This window comes from Nasonia vitripennis, chromosome 1 (genome assembly GCF_009193385.2).
Source record: "Nasonia vitripennis strain AsymCx chromosome 1, Nvit_psr_1.1, whole genome shotgun sequence".
NCBI classification, from domain to species: Eukaryota; Metazoa; Arthropoda; class Insecta; order Hymenoptera; family Pteromalidae; genus Nasonia; species Nasonia vitripennis.
The window spans coordinates 32,907,155-32,932,585 of NC_045757.1; the positions used below are offsets into that span (position 1 = coordinate 32,907,155).

Below are 25,431 nucleotides of genomic sequence, written 5' to 3' on the forward strand. Positions count from 1 at the left end.
ATTAATTCTATAACTAAATACTTGTGGACAAATGACAACAATAATCCCGCGAAATTGGTCAATAATTTCAAGTAGATATAATTACAAAGTTTTATTTTTATTCAAAATGTTCATTATTTTACATGGGAATCTACACATTTCTTGTACGATAACAGATACAGAATATTATGAATAAATACAGAAGTACTAAAATTATCATTTACTGACAATCATATGCACTGGCAATCAATCAGACTTAAAAATCAGAGATCATCCGTTCACGAGACTTAAAAGTAATTTGGATATCACATTTTTGACCAATCACTAGAATCAATTTAAAGCTGTAATTTGTATTACACAGTACGTGATCTACGAATCGTCATTGACAATCCTAAAGCAAAATCAATCGTTTACACATGTTCATAATATAAACGAAGTAATAAATAAATAAAATTTTCAATATAGAAAAGATTATCAACTACAAAATAAGTTGCACAATCAATATGATTGATAATCACGTAAATAAATAAATAAATAAATCGTAGTTGTACTACTATTAATTTACATATTCTTAGTCTAAACTAAAAATACATTTGTGGCACTCAAAATTTTTTTATAAATTATTAAAAACATGGTACGCAGTGTGCTATTATTCCATTTGACAAACAGCAGTTCGTTTTTTTGGCTCTTCGTGCTTCTGTTGTTCTTTTTCTTGTTTATTATTATCTTTGTTAAAGCTACTAATTGTAGAAAGTCCAGAAATGTTTGATCGCAAACTTAGGGAGGTAACGTCGTCTATATTTTGTCGCGTTACTTTCGCAATTCCTCTTCTGATACACTCGTCAAGAAGTTTTTCTTCTTCAGCAGTCAGTTCAGATGCTTCATCAAACAATTCTAGAGAACTATGAGTTTTATTCTCGCTTGAATCATATGCGTTGGCATCTTGCAAATTAAATGAAGATACATCATTTATATCTTGACGAGTTACTTTTGCTATTCCTTTTCGAATATACTCTTCCAGAATTTTCTCTTCATCCACTGAAAAATACGAATTTTCTTCCAACGATTCGACATTATTATCTGGCTTTCTTCTTTCAGTCTCGTCAACACTCTCGAACTGATTATTCGTCGTGGATACTTTCGACGACTTGATTATACCTGCTTTATTTTTCATTTCGCCACGATCCTGTTCATCAGCTTCATCGTCGTCGTCTATCGTTAAAGAACTTAAACTACTTGCTGCTACAGATTGAAACCTAATAGGTGTAGACTCCTCCTTAAAAACCGCTAAATCATCTTCGAAAATGCTACGTTTTGACGTCTCTGGCTGTGCAGAAAATGTTTCAGGTGACTGAACTTTGTCTTTCATCTGTTGACTTTTCTTTCTTACGGATTTCTTGTCTCTTTGTTGTGTGCTACCTGGATGTACAAATTGAGCTGGAGAATCTGGAAGTTCGCTTGGAGAAACAGCTTCACTGGTTCTTCTACTAAAGTCACTTACTACTGAACTGCGATCATCATGAAGTGACTGTTGTTCATAACCACTCAGAGAACCTAAAGAACTGCATCTGGAAAACATCAAGGGAGTTTGATGAGAATAACGGTCTTCTCCACCAAATGTCACCATTTTTCCTTCTCTGTCCTTATCACACAGTTCAACTGGTGATTGAGATGGAGTGACATTGATGATCCTTTCTAATGGTTCCTCATCACACTTATCATCAAAATCTTCTAAATCATCTGGTAAGTATATGTTTATATCAGTGCTTTCACACTCCTTTTCTTTATTTTCGAATTCCATGTAGCTTTGTAATTGATCTATTTCATTCAATTTTTCTAGTTTCTCTCTTATAAGCTCTGTTGTTTGATTATCAGTAATTAATTCTTTAAAATCTGCTTGAAGTGTATAACTTAATCTTGTATCATCAAGTTTTAGCAAATCTGAGGTAGATGTTGAAGTTGAAAAATGTGGAGGTGTTTCAAACGGCGTACCTTCTGTATAGTATGTTGTGATTGTATTTTCCTGTTCGCTACCTCCAGCTAAATAGTCAAAATGACCTACTTCCTCTATCACTGAATTCTCCTCAGCATAGAGCAAACTGTAATTAGTTGTCTGATCAAAATCTGTTTCTATAAAATTACTAAAATAGCACAGTTTGGTACTGAGGTTGACTGATGTTGGTGCCTTTTTAGAAGCATGTCGTGCCACTCTTGTCGTCATCAGCTCCTTTCTAATTATTTCTTATCGGTGTTAAATAGTCCTTATGAATAACTATGAATAAATATATTTTAACTAGAAAAGATTTTTCTAATATAACAATAAATCAACTATATAAAAATTAAATAAAGTAAAGCAGCATAAATTTACCTTTTCATATATTAAAATATCTCTTGATTTTTGGCATTTATGTTTTATAATAACACAGCTTAAACTTGGTTTGCTACTTCCTATTTTTCTTCTCTTAAAACGATCAGTTCCCATTTCTGTAATCTAACGTAATCTTATAGTTACGTTTTATCTTTGGTTTAATTTTCATGTAAAATGTTGACTAGATGTGCACAGATGATTGAACACTTTGCAAGTGCATTCTTTAGACTAGTGGTGTGGATTCTGAAAAATAACAATCTATCAATTGAAAATTTCAAGAGCAATGTAAAAATCAATATTATGACAATGATGTAGAATTGTGATATTCTATTTGTTATATAGTTACTTCTGCGAGTAAGCAAATAATAACAATTTTTGAAACAGATGGCACGCAAAAAATCAACAAAAAAAGCAACGTTTATGTATTTTTGCAAAGCAATACATATGCGCTGCACCAAAAATAGATAGAAAATTTAGAGACATGAATATGCAAAGCCAATACGTAATGACAAAAAAAGAGCTAGGCTCTCTTCCCATCTAAAAATAATGAAGCAAAACTTTTCGATTATCCGTCACTCCGGCAAAAAAATAAAATAAACAACAAACGAATCGAGGTTAGTTTTCCCACGATCGCCGCCCTTTCGTCCGCAGCAAAACCACACAAATAACAATATAAATTCACTCACGGTACAAGTTTCGGCGAATCCATAATCGACGAAGTCTCGTCTCACAAAAGAGAAAATCGTCGGTCGCAACAACAAAATCCCGCAAAGAAAAAAGCCCAAAACCGGGCATATTGCGGCGGTTCTGCTGCGGAGCTTCCCCCATAGACGGAGCGACTGCAGACGCGACCCGCATCACGTGATCAAAACATATGTGGCGTCGTCATTTTTAAAAGTTTCGGACGTTGGGACTTCGATATATGGAACGCGACGACGGTTTTTACGTTGATTAAGGGCTTTTTATGAGTTGAAGACAATGGGATTTTTTGGAATGTCGGCTGAGACTGCTGAGAGCGACGAAGCCCAGTGGTGAACATGTTTAGTTCTTGAAGATCGAAGAGTTAGATGGTGAAATACATCGAGAGAAGGTTGCACTGTGCTAACGTTTCGCGGGGCGGACAAGTTGTTGCACGTTTTTGAGGGAGAATATACGGTGTGTCCTTCTTCGGGTAAATGTTATTCTCTGTTTACGAGTAAATGAGCATTTGTTTACTCGTTTTACACATACACTTATTGGACAATAATAATGATGGAGTCAAAAAGTGATGTGCATGTTTACTGCGTGAAAAAGTAAATAAATACATCGAAATGACAAATGTTTAATTCAATCTATTTATAATTCAAGAAAAATGGCTAGTCTCCAGGAGGTCTGCAAGAAATGGATCAACTGCACGCAGCAGTTGGATTTTGAGCCCATCCTAGAAAGTATACAGGTATGAGACGTTTCAATTTTCGATAAAGGATTGCTGACATAAAATTTGAATTCCATTTGAATAGTCTTTATACATATTAAATTTTACATTCACAGGATAGTAAGAATATAAAAAGAGGTGTAGATAGTGATAAATTTTTATTCAAGTTCCTCTTGCACCTTTCACACTCAGCTGAACGATGCAACAGAGAAAAACTGTCCAAGGAGACTCAGATATTCACAATTGCCAAATTCATTTTAGAGAATTTGACAACTGTCCCAGATAAAAACAAACTGTTTAGTGCAATATATTATATCCTGTTTTATTTTCTCAACAAGCAGCATTTTAAGGAAGCTGAAATTATAAACAGTTACCTACTTCCTGGGAAAATCATGAAAGATGATGATTTTTTTGAAAGTTCTAAATATTATCAAATAGCATCATTATGGTATCTTGAGATATTCAAGAAAATCGATGAGCAGGCAGATAATTATAAAGCTCAAAAAGATTATAGCAATGAAGATATAAGTACTTATATTCAGTTTCATTTTCAGATCTTAAAGCATTGCGATGAAACTTCCAGGTACTTTTTGGTCACGTTTGACACCTATATGAAAAAGCTTTGCAATTATCCATTAGACATTGCTTCCACCTACATGGTACTTCTTTTTGAAGAAATCTCAAATTACATAAGCAACTTGAAAAAGTTACCAGTGACTGAAGCCTATAACGTCATTATTCCAGTAGTGGGCATAGTTTTTTACAAAAGAAACGATGCAATCAATAATAAAACTATTCTGGAGTGCTTTCAGAAATGTGATTCTCATTTCCTTATTGCATTAAGAATTTCGGCACAGTGTTATAACAGTTACAAACTCTTCAGAGAACACAGTCTGAATATACTCGAAACTAATTTTATGACAAAGGAATTTGGTGAAGCAAGATTTAAGAAAACTTTTGATATTTTAAAAATCTTATTAGACAAATATGGCGTCGAGAATGAGTCAGTCGCTAATACCGTAACTGGACTAGCATGCAGTTTTGAAATTTTATTTAATAATTGGGAAGGTTTAGTTTCGGATCAATCAACTGACTCAAAGATCTTTGATGATATTTTAAAGATGGGTGAATTTGTAAAGTTTACATATGGCTTTTTAAAAAATCGTTTATTTCCTCTCAATTACAAGTGTAGAAAATGCCCTATCACAACGAAATGTCCAATGAAAAAAGATATTTATAATGCCAATCTTGTTTTTTCTGCATATCTTCGACTTATTGCTAAGTTTAAATCAAACAATTTGAATGAAAAGACATTCACACTTGCCAAAGATATGATAGAAGAAATGCTATTGGGGTTCAATGAATTGGACAAATCAGGCTGCAAATTCTCAGCATCTATGTGGGATTCATGTGCAAGATCAATCTTCAATGTTGGATTGGTGTGTGAAGCACTCTATCCAGCACAATATGAAGGGCTATTTGAAGTGCTGTGTAGGCAAATTGTTAAACGTGATGGCTTGTTAAGTAAATTGAGTAGTTTTGGATTAGAAAGTCCTGTTGGTACTACATTACAACGCCTGTGCAATGTGAATTTTGAACAAGGTAAACTAACTATTCTACTCAATTTTTCATTTGTCAATAAAAATTATAGTTACACTTTTATTTCAAATACTTTTCAACTAATTTTACAGGAAATTACAGAAAAGCTATGAGTTACACAGCATATAATGCAGTTGTCAGTACTACTGAAAGTAGGAAGAAAAAGGCATATGATATGTGGTGCACAATAAAACTTAAATGTTCAGATTCCCAAGAATTTCAAGAACTAACTTTAGTAAACTGTTTGAAAACCAGTGAATCCATTGCAAAAAATGTTGGCATTGATGTCAATCTTGAGCAGTATAGTTTTGACGATTTATCTGCGATTTATCTCCAAGAACTGAAGTATTTGTTTCCAGTTAAAGGAAATTTATTAATTTCGATGCAAAAATCTTTAGCTGAATTAGGTAAAATACTAGATTTTTGAATGTTTTAAAACAGATATATGTATTCTTCAAAATTTCAAATTAACATCTTATTTTGCAGAGTCTACCAAGAATGATTTATATTATGCAAGGGGTGTACTACTGTTGTGCTTCCATTCATTGCAGCATAGCAAGAGAAAATATATCATAGAGTACATTACAAAAGCGATTAAAAAGTTGAACGCAATCAAGCCTAGAAAACCAAACGTTGAAATGTTGAAAGCAAGTTTAACCTTCTTTAACATTCTTGAAAAATTATATGCAAAGCGTCAAGCTATTACCAAACAAATGGACGACGCTAATTTCACAGTAAAGTCTTTTAAAACGTTAAGAGGCAAACAAATAGATGACGAGATAGAAGAACAAGACGAAATCGTACCTACTTACGGAAATATAAACATTGAAGAAGACAAAAAATGCGCCAAAGAATTAAAAGACGTGCTGAACACTTGGGATAATTGCATACAAAAAGACTTGGTAAATTTAGTTGCTATAAGTCACACATTGTATTTACAAATATATCATTAGAAATACCATGATTAAAAACGTACATCTAAACATTTTTGTTTTTAGACAGCAGTAGTAAAAGACTGGGAACCCGAGTACACGCTTGAAACTATTATTTTGTGTGGAGAATACTGTCGTCTTTTCAAGTTTAATCATAACGAAGAACAAGCTTGGAAAATAGCTTACAAGTTGGCTACAGCTTTGAATAATTTCACAACGTGTACATACGGTATGACATCTCGATATGTTTGAATGTATTACAACTTGGCAAATCTATACGCTTTTTAGTAATTTCCATTAAATATTTCAGTAACTAGTCGAAGTATATCTTTAAGATTCATTAATAATGACTGGATAAAATATGCTGAAAAATATGTTGAAAAATTACAAAATTCCAGTAAGAATACTGAATTGGACACTGTTAGTCTATTTTGGTTGAGTTTAGCAGATTTTTATTTGGATTGTAAAAAGGTAGCGTGTGATCTCTTTATGTAAAACATTTCGAATGCATATATATATATTAAAACAATAATTTTATTACCTACCTTAGACCACGGAAGCCAAAGTATTGTTAGAAAAAGTTAAGAAAATGTCAAATTTCAAGTTAATTGAAAACTCCAAAATTTATATTTATGCAGCGGATATACAGTTGCGCAACTATTTTGTAATCAACGACAAAACTAGTCAAGAAGATTATCATAAATTATTAGTCGAAATTCATTATATGTTAATAAACATACATGACTTGTTAGAACAAGGTAAGTAAAGGTTTTACGTGTTAAAAGTAATTTATTACTGTAAAAATTAAATTGAATTTACATATTTATTTCAGAAACGTATAGGTTCTGGAACATAAGGTTCAGATTGTATGCCTTGGAACAAATGTACGAAGTGATGTGTAACATGACGATGCCGATGTACAGTTTGCTCTCTTATCGCGAAATATTCGCACATTTAATAAACGGACTGCAATTCGCCCAAAAATCATGCATGACTTTACGCATTGCCGAGTATTTGAAATACTACTGCTATATTTTTCTGTTACGCGGTCAAACGGAAGAAGTTGAGACGAAGCTCCAGGATCTCGAACACATCCTTTGCTTGGAGAAATTTCAAGCGTCCATGAAATTCAATCATCGTCAAGCGGCAAAAACTGTACAGGTAATTTGTGCATATGCAAGCAATAAAAATTCATAGTTTTATAAACGAAAAAATATTTCTTTTCGTCCAGGTAATATCAACAGAACCATTTCGAAACGCTAATGCGGTGATAATGAAGAATGGTGGCGCTTCACCGGAGCTGAAACGCAAGATATTCTCGATGCCAAACTTTTTAATGGACTCGAACAACTGCCAGTGTTTCACGTGTACTCACCTTCTGTACCAGTATCTGACATTTTCTTGTGCTTACATCCGCGCTCAGCTCTACAGCATACTCGGCTACGTTAGCGAGGCCAAGCAACACTTCCACGGAGCCAGTCTCATCAAGGAACGCCTCGAAGATAGGGACACAGATGTTTTGAGGCAAGATAAAAAGTATAAGTGGAAGCGTCACCAAACATTTGATATCGACGAGTTGTTGTATATGCTAGACTTTAGTGTGTTCATATCTGACTACGTGCCTGAAAGGAAGGACGATGCATTAGCTGTTATTGAAGAAGCGCTGGAAATAGCTAAGGAGGTCGACCTCGATAAACACCCGATTGGAATTTACGCTAAGGAATTGTGGACGCAACATTATGTCTATGAAGTTTTCGCCGATAAGTTGTGTAAGTAAATAAAGCAGAGCAAAACACGATAACGTTTTATATTATTTAATATTATTTTAAAATACGAAAAAAATCTCATATTATTGTTTTCTGTTCAGGTATCTCATCAGAACCAGAAATAGAAATCACAATCACAAATCAGACAGCCAGTGGCTGCATAACCCCGAAGCAGCAGGTGGAGCGAGCCCCACGTAATCAGCGACGACGAAAGTCTCCTTCAGCTGTCGCGATACCGGTGATCACCATCGCAGAGTCACCGGTGACGACAGAGGAGCCTGTGGCGAAACTAGTCCCAGATGAGATGGTAAAACCTAAACGAACTAGAGCAAAGCTGGTGCGTCGCAAGCTGCTCGTAGATGAGGTCGACGAGAGCCCAAAAGATGAAAACCAGCAGCCTGCACCGGTCAAGAAGCGAAGCACGAGACTGGCCAGCAAGACTAGTGGAAACTAGGCTTGTCAAGAGAATTTTTCATGTGATGGGATCGAATGTGTCATCGATGTGTCGACAATAATTCATAAGAACTTGCAAAAACTTTTAAAACTGAGCTTTTGTTAGCACGCCGTTTTGAATAATTTACACAAAATATTGCCGAGAGATGAGTTTTAACTCAGAAACGAAACGGATGTGCCGAAAGCTCAAAGATTGCTGAAATTAGACTGCGGATCATGTATAATTATTTTAATGCAATCGAAATAATGAATGCTCAAAGCTTATGTTCGATTGCTCTCGAATTAGTAGTGCATGATATTTCCTTCAAGCAGTTTTCTATGGAAATTATATGAAGGTGATTTTATAGTGCCAATTATTTATACATATATAAAAATGAACTGTGAAAAGAATACTGAAGCTCAATTTATTTAAGAAATCGTTTTAACAAATTTGTAATATAGCAAAACGATGCGTCTCAAATATTTTTAATGTGTACTTCTTAATTAGCGTATGATAACGTTTTTTTTTTTGCTTTTAACATTCAAATGAAATTTCTCAGAAAAATCTATAAATAAATTACAATAATACTTGTTAAAACGTTATTAATTACTACATCCTGAATATATCTTACACATAAACATTTTGTAAAAAAAAAACCGCATATCACAGAATAACTGGACTGACCACGTTAATTATCATTTCGACTGCGCAAGCTCCATCAGAGCTAGGGCAGCTATCCACCTCTTCTTGTCCTCTTGAATGGACTTGACAATTTTATTCTTACTGAGAAACGTCGACGAAAGATCCGCTTTGTTTTTAACAACTTTCCGATTTCTCCTATACTGCTTCAGTGTACCCTATTTACGATATTTTCGCATTGCACCAAAAGATTTTTATAACGAATATTCGAAATGTTCAAAACGCTTACATTGGTCTCTGAAATATGAAACCCATTTTGCATGTCCTTTAAAGCACCATCATTCGAACTGTTGGTTTGTAGCAATTTCTTGGCCGGTTGGTACTCAAGGCAGAGGTTCCGTAGCCAGCTGCTCTTCAGATTGATGTCGTCGGTGTTCTCGTCTATGGTTAACGTTGGTTGTGATTGCGACTGAGGGATACGTGCTTTTGTAGTTGCAGCTGCATAAGTATGGTCCAGCCGATGATGGTTATCACTGCCGTAGTTGTGACGAGATTTCGTTCTCGCGGTTCGACATCGTGATAAGGTGCGCTGTCGAGTCGGTCGAGGTGTCTGGCTTTTTTCTGCGAAATTTCCCAAAGGATATGGCTTACATTTTCTAAAAGATTTTAAATGTCATTGATTTTGTTGTGACTTTTTAATATAAAAGATATCTATCAAGGCCATTAAGTGCTATTAATTTCAAAAGTTAATAATATAAAACTATTAACTTTCAACATTTTTTAAATTTAATATCACTTTATAGTTATGAATTAATCTGTCTATTGTTAATTAAGGTTAAGTTTAAGAACAAACCTTTTTTTAAATTGTTCTTAGCCAAGACATCCTCCTTGCACAACTGACACTTATCGCAAACGCACGATTTGCAACTCGAAGCTATCTGCATCATCAAGCAGTTAATGACTCAAATTTTAACTTTAACCAAAAAATGCATTAGGTGCTTCGAAACCTCGTGTACTATAAAGCCACACGGAGTGATTTCCTCGCGTTTCAAACTCGATCGTCAGTGGTTTGTTTAAGGATATATTTTCCAAAATTTGCATAGTCTAGATTTTCGGAGATTCAAATAAGTTCGCCAATTTGACGTCATAGACATGCGGCGGACATTTATGGGTGTGTTCAGAATTGGAATGCGTCAGTTAGCAGTATAGCTGTCATGTTGGTATTAACTGACGTAAAAACGTAAAAAATTAGTGATTCTTCGCACACATATACGCATATGTGGCCAGGGCCAAATCGTTCCAGTTCAAACGTTAGTTAGAGGGGGGGGGAGGCGGGTAATATGAAACTTCATTTTTCCATATTTCAGCTAGAGTATACGTGTATGTTGCCTTCGAGTACCTTGTCCAGGTCACTCGGGACTGCTGGAGACTAATATGAATACTAATATGAAACTTCATTTTTCCATATTTCAGCTAGAGTATACGTGTATGTTGCCTTCGAGTACCTTGTCCAGGTCACCCGGGACTCCTGATGGAGACGATGTCCAGGTGTTGCAAACCGAGGAAAAGTGCATATTACGGACAAATGAAAAGCAAATCCTATGTGATTTTTTTCGGTGTATACAACACCTGAACATCACACAATAAGGAGTCCCGGGTGACCTGGACAAGATACTTGAAGGCAACGCATATATACACGTATACCTGGACATCGTCTCCTGGCCGGGTGACCTCAAACAGATACTTGAAGGCAACATAGACACATATACTATGGCTGAAATATGGAAAAATCAAGGTCCATATTTTCTCGGTGTGCAACACCTGGACATCGTCTCCAGGAGTCCCGGGTGACCTGGACAAGATAGTCAGAGGTAACATACACGTATACTCTAGCTGACATATGGAAAAATAAAGTTTCATATTTCCCGCCTCCCCCTCCTCCCTAACTGACGTTTGAACTGGAATGATTTTACGTCAGTTAATACCAACATTACAGCTACTGCTAACTAACACATTCCAATTCGGAACACACCCTATGAGCGTGCACGCGACACGCCGACCAATCACGGCTTTCACAGCTGATCGAGATTTCGTTTATTATTTTGAATGTTAGTATTGCCCTGCAGTAAACTATAATTAAACAACATCGAGAAAAATTCTTGGTAGTGCAGAAAAATGCGACAACCATTCTGATGATGTTGCGCGAAAAATTTTTGTCTCGTCGATGATGACTTTTTACTTGAGAAAATCAATAAAATCTATATATTGTATCCATATATAGTATATGAATATGAAGGGAAATTTCGGAGCCAAATTGCTGCCATCTTTGGAAAAGTTTGTTTTCGGAAAACGTTGATTATTTCTTAGTGAACTCAAAAACATCGCGAATGTGCCCGAAAACAAATAATAAAACGATGATAAGTATTAGGTCGAGGTCGAAATCAAGTTTGAGAAAGCGATGAAGTTACTTACGCTTCTCCGAAAACTGGAATACTTGCACGAAAATAACCTCAGAAAATAACCTCAACCTTAAACACTAAGTGAATGTGAATAAGAACTATGATACTTTGTTGGAAAATAAGAAGACATTTTACGAGGGAACGAGACTTGAAGTAGATTTCAATCTATTCTTGACTGAAAAGACATCGCTATTTTACGCATTATGCAAACGATGGTGAACAATTTTTTGGTTTAAATACTCAATACTTGCAGCTTGTTTACATACATTTTTAGTATCTAAAATGGAAGAGTATAGTAAAGTTTCGATTCAAAAGAAGGATACAAACTTCATTATTTTCAACATCGAGTCCTCTACGATCAAAGAAAGTACATGTATCGAGTACAGATCTCCAGTGTTTACGTTTAAAGATCATCCCAAGGAAGAATGCTATCTGAGCTTTGTATCAGTATTGTCGAAAGTAAAGATACCTTCTCAAAAAGTGGCTGGCATGACATTACATTTCATTAACAAACAAGGAAGCCAAGAGGAAACATGTACGTATCAAGTAGTAAGCAGCGTTCTCAATAGGCCTGAATTTGGAACGCATGCTTTTCAGAGCCACCGATTCTGTATTAATGAATTAAAACACTGGAAGTTCTTTAGTATTAATGAACTTTCCAAGATAGTTAACAAAAGTGGTATTGTTCAACTGTGTTTTGATGTAACTCGTTTTGCGGATGAAGAAACTGGATCTATCGAGTCTTCCTTCATAACTCAAGATGATGACAAAATGTTGAAGCTTTATTCCTTTGCACAAAATGACGAATACACAGACGTTGTTCTTAAAATTGGGGATGAAGAATTTAAAGCTCATAAAAATATACTGGCTGCTCGTAGTGCAGTATTTGATGCAATGTTCAAAAGTAAAATGATGGAGGAACAAACGGGTGTTATAAAAGTTGAATATTTCAAGTCTGAAGTGATAAAAGAAATGCTGTATTATATTTATACCAATAATGTAGAAGATTTGCCAAAGATTTCTCATGATCTGTTCGAAGCTGCACATTTCTATAACTTAATGGATCTAGAAACTTTGTGCATAAATCATATGATATCAAACGTAAACGTAGACAATGTGACTATGTTATTAGAATTGGCTGAAAAATATAACTTGCAAGATGTGCAGTTTCATGTGACCAAGTTTATTAAGAATAATGAAGCATTAGTTATGAAAAACTCAGAATATTTGAGTTACTTGTTATCACGCTTAAGTGTTAAAAATATAGCCAAATGTCTTACATTAGCTGATAAGTATAAACTAAAAGATTTCAAAACTCCACTGAAGGAGTTTGTTAGAGACAACATTAAGCAAGTTATTAAGGACTCAACGTATAGATACTTGTACACCACTAATATGAGTTTAATACTGGAAATAGATGAATTCATTGCTGACCATTATGAAAAGTGAGAAATTTATTTGACAGCTCCTATTAAAATTATGACTTGAAAACTAATATCTTTAAAAGTAATTTTCTCAATAAAAATATTTGTATTTTTGTATAAAAGAAAAATCGTTATTTATTAATACGAGTCCTATCCAAATAGTGTATGTAAATGCATGATAAAATCAAAATCATTACATGTAGGAAAAGGTATAGTATAAGAATAATAAATTTATTTATAAAGTATTTTTTTTAATATTTCTTCAATATTCCTACAAATCCATTAAAACGAGTCAGTGCAGAAATTTAAAAAAAACTTTGGCATTCAATAAACAGTGCAAATAAATTATTAAAGTTAGCTAAAGAATTGAAAAGTATGTATATTGTATACAAAATCTGCAATTGTTTTAAAATGATATGTCATTAACTTCATGAATAAAGACTTGATTTTTTCTTATCACCCTCCACTTTACACCCATATACCTACAGCATTATAAGAAAATCTTTACTTAATAATGTAATTATTTACACTGTACATAAAATTTCTTGAACAGTGAACTTAATATTTTCAAGATATACAATATCCCATGTCTGATGTAAGGAAATCTCTTACAACTTTCTGTATGGTATCCAATAACATTCTATTGTTTTGTATTGTAGCAGCAAGTTGCACTAAGGTAAGGATGTTTTCTGCTGTCAATACATTCCTCACAGCATCTGCCAATTTTTCTTTTTGTTCTGGACTGGCTTCGGTCATTAAAATTTCAGGAACAGACTTGAATTTTCCATTGGAATGATAACATGCCGCTGCAGTTCCTACTAAACCCCCTAAAAAGAAATAAATAAGTATTATTTTTTTAAGTTTTATAAAATGACTATATTGCATATACAAGTTTCATTGTTGCATGTACCAATGCCAATTCCTGGTGGTCCAGCAATAAGTCCACCAATCATAGTAGTTACTGCAGTGATTAATCCACATTGAGAAGTTACGCTCACGGCAACTTTCATTTCCCTTATTGTTGCTAAATCAGATATTGCATTAAGCAAATCTGGAGTGGCTATTGACATTTTGATAAATTTTCAGGAAGCTTTAAAATGACAGTGCTAAAAAAGTAATGGTTTTAATCATCGATGCATACAAATTTTCTATTACATTTCGATTATTAAAATAAAATTTCTTTTGACTTACTTTATATTTGAAAGATGTCAAATTGACGGGTTTGTCGTTTTTTTACGCCTTGTATTATAACCTCAATTTTTGTTTTGCTCATATAAAGTTATAATTAGGTCCCGAATTTTCGTATTTTTGACAATCCTCAACTAAACTATTATATTATTCAAGTTTTACTCTTATTTGTGAATTCATTTGCAATATTTATTAATAGAAGCTTGTATAGAAGATACAAAAAATAACAATCTTAAAGTACACTATGAGTCATATTATATTCGCGTAGAATCAAACTGCGCCCTCTACTTACGATAGATAAGCTTTTTTACTTAAAGTCTCAATATTCATGCAGTGAATCTGAATCAATCGCAGCGCATTCTTTTCTGCATGTTACAATAAGCTATTGAGTACGAAAGTATTTTTACATCAGAAAATTTTCAAGTAAGCACAACAATAAACTTTCAATATCTTTTCTTAATTATACTTTTGATTGGGAAGGTAAATTACAATAGAATGAATTGATGAATTAATAGATGGAAAAGACATGAATCCAATTGATTTTTTGAATAAAAGAATTTATTGTATTAAATACATTAATCTGCCTTCTTTGTTACCCTCGTTTTCTTTGGTGGCAGGGCCTTCTGGGAGCGGAGAACAGCACTTGCTCTGCGCAGAGCAACCTTAAATAGCAAAATAAAAATAATTAAAATCGAATTTTGGAATTAGGTACGGTTTCATCTTAAAAAAATGAAAGTTCTAAACTATAAAGTGTAAAAATATGTCTTATCTGTATAAGTACTTTACGTAGATATTTTTCATAAATCAATCATTAATATGGATTGAAATAGAATCAGAAATTTATATCAACAATTACGTAGCATACAGGGACACATTTTTTTATCAATTACATGTAATGTAGTAGAAAGAATGTGATGTTACCTTGGTGAGGTCAACGCGGTACTTGTTCTTCTTGAGGAGAGTCTTGAGCTTGTAGAGAGATCTGCGGGCTCCAGCCTTCATTGTCCGCCTGACAGTAGCCTTAGCGGGCTTGTTCACACTCTTGGCTTTCTTGTAAACAACAGTGAATCCCTTCTTGTCTGGGGTGTCAACTACACCAACACTTTTGCGGTGTACAAGACCCGAGTAACGGTAGCTGCTGAGATTTGTCAGATTGTTTGGCTCCTAAAAGTAGTGAAAAAAAATTAATTATTATACTATTACAGTACATCTAATTGATAATATTCTACTACATTAGGAAGGAAGTACATAGTTCTCAATTTTTATTTCAAAATTAGATACGGAGCAGTCTACATTTTGGAACAGTTGTTGGTACTGAATGAAATGATTTGATCACACAAACAACCAATCCTTGTAATAAACAGAAGATCTTTGACAGTTAAACTTCATGTAATATTTCAATAAAATTACCGTCGAGAAGGGTTTGCTGATGTTGCGTTTCTTCAGGAGAAAGGCATTGTTGTTGCGGATGATCATCCAGTTCAGATGGGACGACATCTTGTCAGGCCTGCAATGAAAAATCATAGTTTAGAACATTGCATATTTATCGAGATACTCTCACGTATAAGAAAACCAATGATAGGTTTCCTCGTTATGCCTCAAGGTCATCTCATTTTTTCGCGAATCCCACATTCTGGGATCGAAAAACGCGTGGAGTAAGCGCGAGCACATAACCTCGATAGAGATCAAAAACTCTGCCACGTGCTCCGATTTCGCAGCGATTTTCGGCCACGCAGATTTTCACGGCAATAAACAAAGAGAACAATCGAACTCCGCAGTTTACGATTTTCACGGAATTTCTCGAAAAATCAACCCTTAAATCGTGTAAAATTGAATAAAATTACCTGCTTCTACTGATTCTCGTAAAAGCTGATGCGGAAAGAGGAAGAGCGAGGGAAGCTGCTGCTTCCGAAAATCAACGTCGACGTCAGCGCCACTTGAGCCAGGTTCGACAACGTTGCGACTCCAAAGACGCCTGTAAAAAAATATACACGTGCGGTGCGTTGTCAACAAGGCACATGTTTCGGCTTTAAACAATTAGTGATTATTGTTAAATTATGGCGAAAAAAGTGTTGAAAAGGAAGAGGAAAGAGGCGGAGAAGACCGAGGCAGAGGAGAAAAAAGTCGAGTTGCCACCGGCTAAGAGGTTTTCCGACGAACCCGTTCCCAAAAAGGTTGGTGGACTATAACCTTCTCGTTCTGTAGTTTGTTGATATTTGTCTTTCCTTTACTTGATTAATTGAATCTTGTGACGACGATTGTATAAGGTTTCTAGATCATCTATCTTATGCTTTTCTCAATTTTACTTGTTACAATGAAAATGATCCAGTTTGAGTTCCAGTTTATTTTGATACTGTTCATACTTGTTGATCATGCGACTGATTATTGTTATCAATGTTGTAAAGTAAAGCAATTGTTTTTATATTTCACTTTTAGACAAAATGGGTAAACAGACAAAGGGTACTGGTCTTTGCCTCTCGAGGAATCAACCACAGGGATCGTCATCTTATGGATGATTTAAAGACTTTAATGCCACATCACAGACCAGAGTCCAAAATGGAAAGAGCAAAGAACTTGCAAGTTGTCAATGAAATATGTGAAATGAAGAATTGCAATAAAGCAGTTATGTTCGAGGGTCGGAGAAAAAGGGATTTGTACATGTGGTTGTCCAATGTATCTCAAGGCCCCTGTGCTAAATTTCTTGTAGAAAACAGTAAGTTTTAATTTCTTAAATTGTAATATAGTTTAAAAAGTCTATTATTCATACTATCTTATCTTATTTTACTTTCTAGTTTACACAATGGGAGAGTTAAAAATGACTGGAAATTGTTTAAAGGGTTCCCGGCCATTGCTTTCTTTTGATGAAAACTTCAACTCTGCACCTCATTACACCGTTTTAAAAGAATTATTGTCTCAAATATTTGGTGTTCCTAATCATCATCCAAAGAGCCAGCCTTTCTTTGATCACGTATATACTTTTAGTATTTTAGATAATAGAGTCTGGTTTAGGAATTATCAAATTATTACAGAAGAGGGTGAACTAGCTGAAATAGGACCAAGATTTGTGTTAAATCCAGTAAAAATATTTGCCGGCAGTTTTGGAGGAGAAACTTTATGGGATAATCCCAACTACATCTCACCTGCTAAGGTAACAGTTTTTTTAGTTTCTTCTATTCGTCTAAATTAATTTACATTTACACGGCAAAAAACGAATGAAAATTCAAATAAAAATTATCTCTTCCAGTACCGACAAACTATTGCTAAGAAGGCTGGTGGAAAGTACATGAACAGATTAGAACAAAAAGTGGCAGCCCAAGCAAATAAGCCGGAAGAATCCTATGCTCTTAATCCAATGGATGAAATATTTAAAGGAGAATTGCTAAAAAAAGCTGAAGAAATTGATGAGAAAGAAAACAAGGCCGATTCAAATACAGAACCGGCAGAGCTTCAGACAAAAAAACCTAAAAAAAATAAGTTAAAACAGAAAAAACAAAAATTAGGAGGTAAAGCAAAAATTACCTCTGCTGTAAACTCATCTAAAACTACAAAACCTACGAAAAAGAAATTAGGTCTGAAAATTAAAAAGAAATCTATTGTAAATAAAAAAAAATAAGTTAGATAAATAAAAGTATTTTTTTTATTCAATATTTGTATTATATATTTCGGAATACACACGTTATGTTTCAATAAAATATAAGTAGTACATTATTTGTTCATTTAGTGAGTTATGTCTGCCACTTGCAATCACACATGCTTTCTGAAATAGTAAAACTGCTGCAAATACATTTTTTTTTTTTTTATAAATACTTCACTGTATAATAAATGTTATATTTATCTTATTTGTATGCAAAAACGAATTTTGTAATCAATAACCTAAGGCACTTATACAAAAGCTAAAGAGAATGCAGTAATATGCTTACTTTTTTAAATTAGTTTGTTAGGTGGTCAGTTTTTAGCTCTATTCTATTGTTCGCAGATGACATTCATATGAAAACCATCATATTGTTGCACAAAACCATACATTATTATAATTCTAAAATATAAAATAAAATCAAAATTATTTTGAATAAGTCTGGTAGTATGCATCAATTGCTAAGTTTTTTTTTAAAATATTAGTACATTCTTTCAATAAAATTATGTTAATAATTTACGTGTTAATAAAATATAGCTGCTCAAATAAGTCTTAAAAATGTGATGTTGCTATTTTAATGGCAATAGATATAATTGATGCAATTTTTCACTTATATAGATTTAGGCAGTAAAATCTTGTATTAAAATACCTTTTTGAAAGTTTTACTTTTAGCTTTGTGCTAGATGAAAAAAATTGTATAAAATATATCTCTGGCCATCTAAAAAACAGTAATGCTTAAATTCTATTTGTTCAATTGATTTAGTTTTTTCTTCAACCAAATACATAAATATAATGAGCTTAATATCTATATTAGTTTGTTTTGTTTTCATATATGTATATATATTTTCCAATAATTTTTTTAAAGCACGCTGTTTTGTGAATTGTTCTTAGAATATGTTTTATCTTTGTACTTATACCCAGAGCAAACACTAATTAACATAGATAGATTTCCAAAATTTCATATGCCAAGATACTTATAGACATGCACATGAAAAAAATTACTTAATACAACCTGGATAGCAAGCCTCTTACAAGTTTTAATTATGCATTGGAATTATTTAAATATCAATCATGTATATATGCATGATAAATTTACTTATTAAAATATTGACACGCAAAGTCGAATTATTTGTAACATTGAATACAGTGTAAATAGAGAAGTATAAAAATGATTTATGAAAAATGAGGCTTCGTACTTTCAAATAGATAATATAAATACGCGTACTAAAATATGCACAGTATTATTGTCAAAAAATATTTTCGTCATAAGATAATTTTTATTCGATGTTGCATAATGAGGTAAAAATAAACACTGCGTCATAATAAAAAATTTCTAAAAATGAAAACAAATGATTAAGTATACATATAGTGCAAGTGCACAAAAAATCTCTCAGTAAGTCTGTTTTCTAGTGTAAATATAAACTTCAAATTGCACAAAATCCTGGTAATCGTTGCTTTTAATCACCAAAGTCTCAATTGTAATACTATTAAACTGTGCGTGCGTAAATGTATAGTAAAAAATATTCACTTTTCTTCGTAAACCTAAAAACCCCCTTTAGTACACTTAGCAAGCTATTTGTATGGAAGAAAGTAAATGGATTATATTAAGTTCATACACATAGAGTTGGAAAACTTATTGCAAAATGCGTTTTAAGGCAGATGAGCCGATATTACGCTTGAGTCACACTTAGGTAAGCATCTGTCCTTACATTGCAAAACTTAAATGTTGACTAATGAAAGAGCACAACATTCAAAAATATGTTTGTTTACAATATAAGGACATATTGATGATTATAATGTCGTGAAATCTGTAACTTAACTATTACTATTTATGGGATCCAGTTCGTGCGATTGCTGACCATTGGTGGTGGTATTAGTAGCGAGCTGGGCCAACGCGGACTGACGCCACTTGCCGTTGTCGCCATTTAGATTCTTGTCCTCGCACACGCATAAAAAAAGCGTATCGATTACAGTCTGTAATTAATAAAAAAATCATGTTTATCGCTTTTGTAATGTACATTTGTTTCATAAATACGTTTGTCCGTTATTTTTTGATTTTTGCTCACCTCATAAAGCGAAATCACGCAATGGGATATGAAAAATGCAAATAAGCAAGTGAAAAATATCGGAACCGCATAGAAGTGCAGTCTTGGATCTTGTCTCATGAAAAGCAATCCGATACTTCCAGTTGCCGCAGTCACGAAACATTTTCCTAAGAAAAGAACAAAGTCTCCAACTCCATTGATAACTGCCACTTGTACAGCATTGGTTACTATCGTATTAAATGCCTGAAATAAGGTTGATTAAATTAAAATATAGAAAGAATTCTCAAAGAGTTCAATGTGAGAGTCAAATATTAAGTCAGAAAACTCACGATTCTCGCGGCATTGCAAAAGTGTGTTCCTTCTATGGCTATCACGGTGTAGGCATTATGATTCATAAATCTAATGAACTTGTCCAAGCAATAGAAGCAACAGATACAACACTTCAACCCACATTGAGAGCATGGAGATGTTTCCTTAGTTTTTTCGAACCTATAAAAATTAATCGATCAGCAAACGTTCTTCAATTATAATACAAATACAGTTATAATATTTTTTAAAATCGTGGTTCTCGATTATTTTCAACTTACTTCGCATGCAGATAAGTTAAAATCAGTCGTGGTATTTTGAACACTGTAATCAGGAGGGAACCGCAAGCCACCGAACCAAGATGGTACGTGACTAACGTGCCCATCGACGAACATACTGGTGATGCACTAGCATTTTTACCTCTGAAAAAAATTGCATTTCTTGAAAAATTTGATTTTTACCTACGACCAAAAATGTAAAATATTATTAATAACGTACCGGAAATACCAATGAGCTACAGCACCAGAAATAACCATGGTTTGACAAGCAGTGATGAATTCAGAAATCCAAATCAAACCAATGATGTACACCCACCACATGTATTTTATCCAAGTAGAATCAGCATATTCCACGATGGTAAATGCTAAGCAAAATGATTGATTGTTTTGAGAAAATGGATTCAATTTTGAAGATAATGATAGAATTTCAACTCACTTTTGTAGTCAGTTAGAGGAATGTCTAAAGGCTTTTGCTTATCATCTAAAGGTTTACCAGTAATTGATGCATTCAAATTTAATGTGTCAATGGAGTTCACAGATTTTGTACTTGGGTAGTCTAGAACAGAATCGTTTCATCAGCATATTCCATTTAGAAATAAAATACAATAATGAACAGTTCAACTTACTTGCAGTAGCAAGGCACAAGATGACCGTGATCCAGAAGGTGAAAAATACAAGTAAAGCAAAGAAAGTTAACAATGGTTGGAAGAATAGACCTGGCAAATCTGCTAGACATTTTGCACTTTCTCTGAACAAAGCTGCCATGAAGCTAATACGTTTTCTTATGAAGCAGATAAGGAAGAATAAAATTATCTGAAAACATAACAACAAAAAATGGCTTTTTATAAAGTATTGAAATAAATTTACAAACGACTGTAAACAAACTTACAGTGATCACAGTTGCAATAATAGCTAAAGTCAAGAAAGCTTTTTCATTGCGTACAGATTCCTCCAGAAGTTCATGTGGTTTAAGGCCATCAAGATTCCGTTTGATATCAATGTAGGTCCACCAAAGCAAACCAGTTCCAGCTGAAAATAGTACATCGCAAATTATTTAATAAAGGATGATTCATATTTTGCATATAGTTATAAATATGTAAAATTCATTTACCTGTACAGGCAACAATGACTAAGGTCATGACAATCCAAGTGACAACACTGGCCAGTAAGTGGAAAATAGCGATCATGAAGAGAGACAATACTAAAAAGCATAGTAAGATGTGTTGAGTAATCGTGAAAATAAGAATATAACTACAAAATACCAGAAATTTATGTTCATACCAAAGGATAAAAATGATAATGCAAGTATTTCTCTCCATGTTTTGTATAAATCTCCAAGAACTTGCTCAATAACATCCCATGAGTTAAGTAATCCATACAAATTAGAAGCTATTGACTTGGTGACTTCAGTAAGTCCTGTAGGTATGCACCTATTGAGAATAGATTTACTTTCATAAACTGGGAATACTGGACAAGAACCAGTTCTATTTAGGTTGTTAAAATTTCGCATATCTTTGCAGGCACTAAAACCACTTCCTGGCTTATCATGGCACAATTGTGAACCAGTCTCTTTGTAAAAGTTACAAACATCTACCATGGAATTTAAGGTGCGCTCTGGACATTTTTTTACACAAATTTTTAATGATTGCCTAACTTTCGAGACATCCAGAAAGAATAAATACCTAAAAATTTAGTATTACAGTTTAATGAAATTATATAAATGTCATAAAAGATCTGCTTCTATAAATCAAATAATTTTCAAAGTAGATAATAATTCATCACTCACGGTTTATCACTATTGTCCTGTCCAGAAAGTTCCATGGCTCCAAATTTACTATTATTGACACCACAGGTATTTCCAAAACTATCATATCCATTTATTAGCCTTATTGGACTGCCGTACACAAATGCAAAAGCTGCTATCAATATCTGCAAACAATTGATATTTTTAGTTACTAATGAAATATTGATATTTGTTTCATTTTCAAGGTATAACTTTGTATTTATTTCTCAGTAAAAACTAGAAGTAGAGCAGAGTTATAAAGTGTTTTAGCACTTACAGATAATTGTACACTTTACAATATTAACTTAAAAAAAATTATTAATTCCATGAAAATTATGTTTTATCTATTAAAATTGCTTCATAGTTTATCCATGATATAACAAAAAGAATCTAAAAATGTGACTAAGAACTACTTGGTGCTAATATGCTATTAATATAGACATTAATTTAATTGCATACTTCAGTATACATTCGACATTCCTAAGCAGGGCCGAAGTATAGTTTACTGTTCAATGTAGTATGCATTACATTCAAGCTGAAGGAAATTAAATATTCATGAGTATACAGACAATCTACATGTCTGTGTACAACAATCAATATAAATTTTCATAAAAAATGTATTCCTTACTATAATGATATCTTAAAAGCTACAATTAATGAAGTTTTCACAAAGCTCACGGGCACATTGATTAATTAATTTTTATTTAACAGCTTCTACTCAGTTCTAAGCATCAAGTAATTAAATATAGATTATTAGTTGGCATTTGTTACAATGAATTCCATTCAATAAAGTCATCTAAAAATTGACCCACTCTCAATGAAATAATCCAAATGCTTCTGTTTGCACCTATAGATCCTGTAATTCAGGTGTATGCCCACCTATATGTAACACAATGAAAAGGCTATTTTTAAACTGAAGAAGCTTTATAGTATCTATAAAAAATTCACACCTCTGAGGTCAATTTCATTCGTGATCCCGAAGGCTATACATTGAGCTTATGAAAATTCTATCAGCTGTCAAATCACCAAAAACGTTTGACTAAAAAACTCATAAGTAGTACAAACAAGATGCTTCTCGTATCATCAATCGTTATCGGTTACGAAAAAGGGAGTATCCCAATAAAGCGCCGATGTAAACATTGCAGACGACGAACAATGAGATAGATCATAACAAAAGAGCGGACAATGAGCGCATCATCGCAAAATCCATGACACATCGTGTCGCGCTCGCGTAACAGCATGATCTCTCATCAGAAGTAAGTATAGAATCGCAAAAAAAATCCTGGGAATTCCAAGTATCTCTCGAAAACACTTCCAAAATATCGCAGAAAGATAACGCATTAGCGCATATGCTGATGCAGTATAGATATACATGAAACGAACAAACAAATAAATATACCATGAGGAACCAAAAGGTGATGAAGAGGCAGAGCCAGAAGATGTCGGTACATCCTCGGACCCGCGGCGTCTCCGAGCGTTGTTGCTCCTCGTCGTCGTCGGCGCCGAGGCAGCAGGACATTTTCCTCGCGTCGTGTGTATATCGGCCTACACGGAAACAAAACACTAGCTATATACGACGGGGATAACGAAAGCGTGGGTGTGACGTGTGCGAGGAAAAAAGGCGCGGAAAGGACGTGCGTGTAATAAAAGGCGCCGACGACGATTCGCGATGGACTGTCTTGCTCTCTCTCTCTCTCTCTCTCGCGGCGGCGTTGTTGCTTGCTTACGCTGACCAGCGACGGGGGACGCCCGCAACGCGTGGTGCCCTGTTCCTGATTCATTTATTTGGAGTTACTGATCTGAATATTTATTTTGGTCGACAAATTGTCGATGCGAAATTTGCATAAGTAGTCCTCGAGATTTTTTCAATAAGAGATGAACGAGGATGACCAACAGCTGATTGATGATAGAGTGCATGTTTTTTTGTAGGGACAGGGTGTAAGGGTGTAGTTGGGACGCTACTGTAAGCAACGCCGACGCGGCGACGATGGTATCCATGACGACGACGTGTGCGGCGGCGGCATTTAATATCATCGCAAAAATTCGTATTCTTCTCGTCGACTATTATATATTGCTACACACTTGCTATATATACGGAGGCGCACGATCTGAAAGCTTACAGCGCGATTTCCCGTACTTACTTTTATTCAACGACTTGTAAGCTCGCTTATGAATCACACAATTGGCTCGGATCTGGTTTGAGGTGTAGACAAGCGGGGTTCTAAATCAGAATATTAATTTTTTTATTTTTAGTTATTTATTCAAGATATTTTTGTGTTGGGATGTTTTCAGTATTTTTATCCACAAGAAATGTGGTATCATGTGATGCGAGAACAGAATCATTTCATTGAAGTAGATTCCTGCATTGCCGGCTTCGCAAAAGTTGCGGCGCTAAAAACATTTGTAGCCGAATTGATTCTTGGCGCAATCTTTTATATTTCGTCCATTGAGATCTATCTTCTGTAACTTTCGTTTTCTCGTATCAGAAATAACATAGCGTATTATTGATAAGTTGAATTTTTTAAAACAACACTATATCAATTATTATTTTTTTAATTGGTATTTACAAACGAGATTAAATATATATATATATATATATATATATATATATATATATATATATATATATATATATATATATATATATATATATATATATATATATATATATATATATATATATATATATATATATATATATAACCATTAACTATGCGTGGTTCGTACACTATAAATATTATAGATTTTTAAGCGATTCGGATAGTTAATTTTTGAGTGGAAGATTTGAAAAATAAATCGTTTTTTACCGTCCAAACATCAGCGGGAATAATAAAATCCCTTGAAATGCAAAAACTTTGATCCATTTAACAACAGTCAACAAGCTGTCGCTCTACTATCAGAATGCTCACTCAATGTATGGTAAGCTCTATTTATTTAAGGTAAAACTTTATCAGCTGTCTCTTTTGCCTGACATTGTTGTGATCATATTTTTAGATGTGACCGTGATCTCTCGTCGCTTGGAGTTCAGAGGGGTGGAGGTGTCCTGATTGGAATGAAGAAGTTCCTGCAGTCTGAATTGGTCTCTTTGGATGGTACGATTCAGCAGATTATAGTCAGGATCTCACTGTCTCACTGCAGACTCCTCATCGCTGCATCCTACTTACGCCCTGATTCCTCTGTTCAGGTA

At 33.9% G+C, this 25,431-nt stretch overlaps 8 protein-coding genes across 10 annotated transcripts; 3 read left to right on the forward strand and 5 right to left on the reverse strand.

Annotated features, from left to right (window-relative positions):
- Positions 1–78: 78 nt before the first annotated feature.
- Positions 79–3,188, reverse strand: LOC100680196 (adenomatous polyposis coli protein). 2 transcript variants are annotated; one of them, XM_016990099.3, is made up of 3 exons: positions 3,034–3,188; positions 2,348–2,590; positions 79–2,272 (listed from the first exon to the last, which is right to left on the reverse strand). In XM_016990099.3, exon 3 carries the CDS (start codon positions 2,198–2,200, stop codon positions 629–631), a length of 1,572 nt encoding a protein of 523 aa, XP_016845588.1. In that variant the 5' UTR covers positions 2,201–2,272; positions 2,348–2,590; positions 3,034–3,188; the 3' UTR covers positions 79–628. The 2 variants fall into 2 exon arrangements, with proteins under 2 accessions (XP_016845588.1, XP_003423903.1); XM_003423855.5 differs by having other exon boundaries at positions 79–2,251; positions 3,034–3,171.
- A 68-nt stretch (positions 3,189–3,256) lies between these two features.
- On the forward strand, positions 3,257–8,922 carry LOC100680231. 2 transcript variants are annotated; one of them, XM_003423856.5, is made up of 11 exons: positions 3,257–3,518; positions 3,695–3,782; positions 3,878–5,363; positions 5,453–5,767; positions 5,847–6,262; positions 6,359–6,521; positions 6,603–6,763; positions 6,843–7,050; positions 7,125–7,453; positions 7,524–8,061; positions 8,160–8,922. In XM_003423856.5, exons 2-11 carry the CDS (start codon positions 3,699–3,701, stop codon positions 8,510–8,512), a joined length of 4,053 nt encoding a protein of 1,350 aa, XP_003423904.2. In that variant the 5' UTR covers positions 3,257–3,518; positions 3,695–3,698; the 3' UTR covers positions 8,513–8,922. The 2 variants fall into 2 exon arrangements, with proteins under 2 accessions (XP_003423904.2, XP_008215209.1); XM_008216987.4 differs by having other exon boundaries at positions 3,364–3,502.
- Positions 8,895–10,349, reverse strand: LOC100680402. The gene is made up of 3 exons (XM_003423797.4): positions 9,984–10,349; positions 9,420–9,751; positions 8,895–9,348 (listed from the first exon to the last, which is right to left on the reverse strand). Exons 1-3 carry the CDS (start codon positions 10,075–10,077, stop codon positions 9,187–9,189), a joined length of 588 nt encoding a protein of 195 aa, XP_003423845.2. The 5' UTR covers positions 10,078–10,349; the 3' UTR covers positions 8,895–9,186.
- A 1,522-nt stretch (positions 10,350–11,871) lies between these two features.
- LOC100680347 (speckle-type POZ protein) lies at positions 11,872–13,038 on the forward strand. Its single transcript, XM_016982029.1, has one exon. The coding sequence runs from the start codon at positions 11,872–11,874 to the stop codon at positions 13,036–13,038; it is 1,167 nt and encodes a 388-aa protein (XP_016837518.1).
- A 205-nt stretch (positions 13,039–13,243) lies between these two features.
- LOC100113748 (protein C19orf12 homolog) lies at positions 13,244–14,490 on the reverse strand. Its single transcript, XM_001604807.6, has 3 exons — positions 14,205–14,490; positions 13,924–14,119; positions 13,244–13,840 (listed from the first exon to the last, which is right to left on the reverse strand). The coding sequence occupies exons 2-3, from the start codon at positions 14,081–14,083 to the stop codon at positions 13,581–13,583; spliced, it is 420 nt and encodes a 139-aa protein (XP_001604857.1). The 5' UTR covers positions 14,084–14,119; positions 14,205–14,490; the 3' UTR covers positions 13,244–13,580.
- A 35-nt stretch (positions 14,491–14,525) lies between these two features.
- LOC100120579 (ribosome biogenesis protein BRX1 homolog) lies at positions 14,526–17,909 on the forward strand. Its single transcript, XM_001604156.6, has 5 exons — positions 14,526–14,624; positions 15,479–16,375; positions 16,638–16,914; positions 16,994–17,349; positions 17,446–17,909. Exons 2-5 carry the CDS (start codon positions 16,259–16,261, stop codon positions 17,812–17,814), a joined length of 1,119 nt encoding a protein of 372 aa, XP_001604206.2. The 5' UTR covers positions 14,526–14,624; positions 15,479–16,258; the 3' UTR covers positions 17,815–17,909.
- Positions 14,738–16,171, reverse strand: LOC100113783 (60S ribosomal protein L28). Its single transcript, XM_031921352.2, has 4 exons — positions 16,046–16,171; positions 15,612–15,708; positions 15,123–15,365; positions 14,738–14,863 (listed from the first exon to the last, which is right to left on the reverse strand). Exons 2-4 carry the CDS (start codon positions 15,696–15,698, stop codon positions 14,777–14,779), a joined length of 417 nt encoding a protein of 138 aa, XP_031777212.1. The 5' UTR covers positions 15,699–15,708; positions 16,046–16,171; the 3' UTR covers positions 14,738–14,776.
- On the reverse strand, positions 17,833–23,935 carry LOC100120605 (CTL-like protein 1). Its single transcript, XM_001604177.6, has 12 exons — positions 23,644–23,935; positions 22,248–22,390; positions 21,743–22,143; positions 21,573–21,662; positions 21,351–21,490; positions 21,088–21,274; positions 20,898–21,017; positions 20,682–20,826; positions 20,465–20,605; positions 20,207–20,366; positions 19,899–20,120; positions 17,833–19,806 (listed from the first exon to the last, which is right to left on the reverse strand). Exons 1-12 carry the CDS (start codon positions 23,761–23,763, stop codon positions 19,648–19,650), a joined length of 2,028 nt encoding a protein of 675 aa, XP_001604227.1. The 5' UTR covers positions 23,764–23,935; the 3' UTR covers positions 17,833–19,647.
- Positions 23,936–25,431: the final 1,496 nt, after the last annotated feature.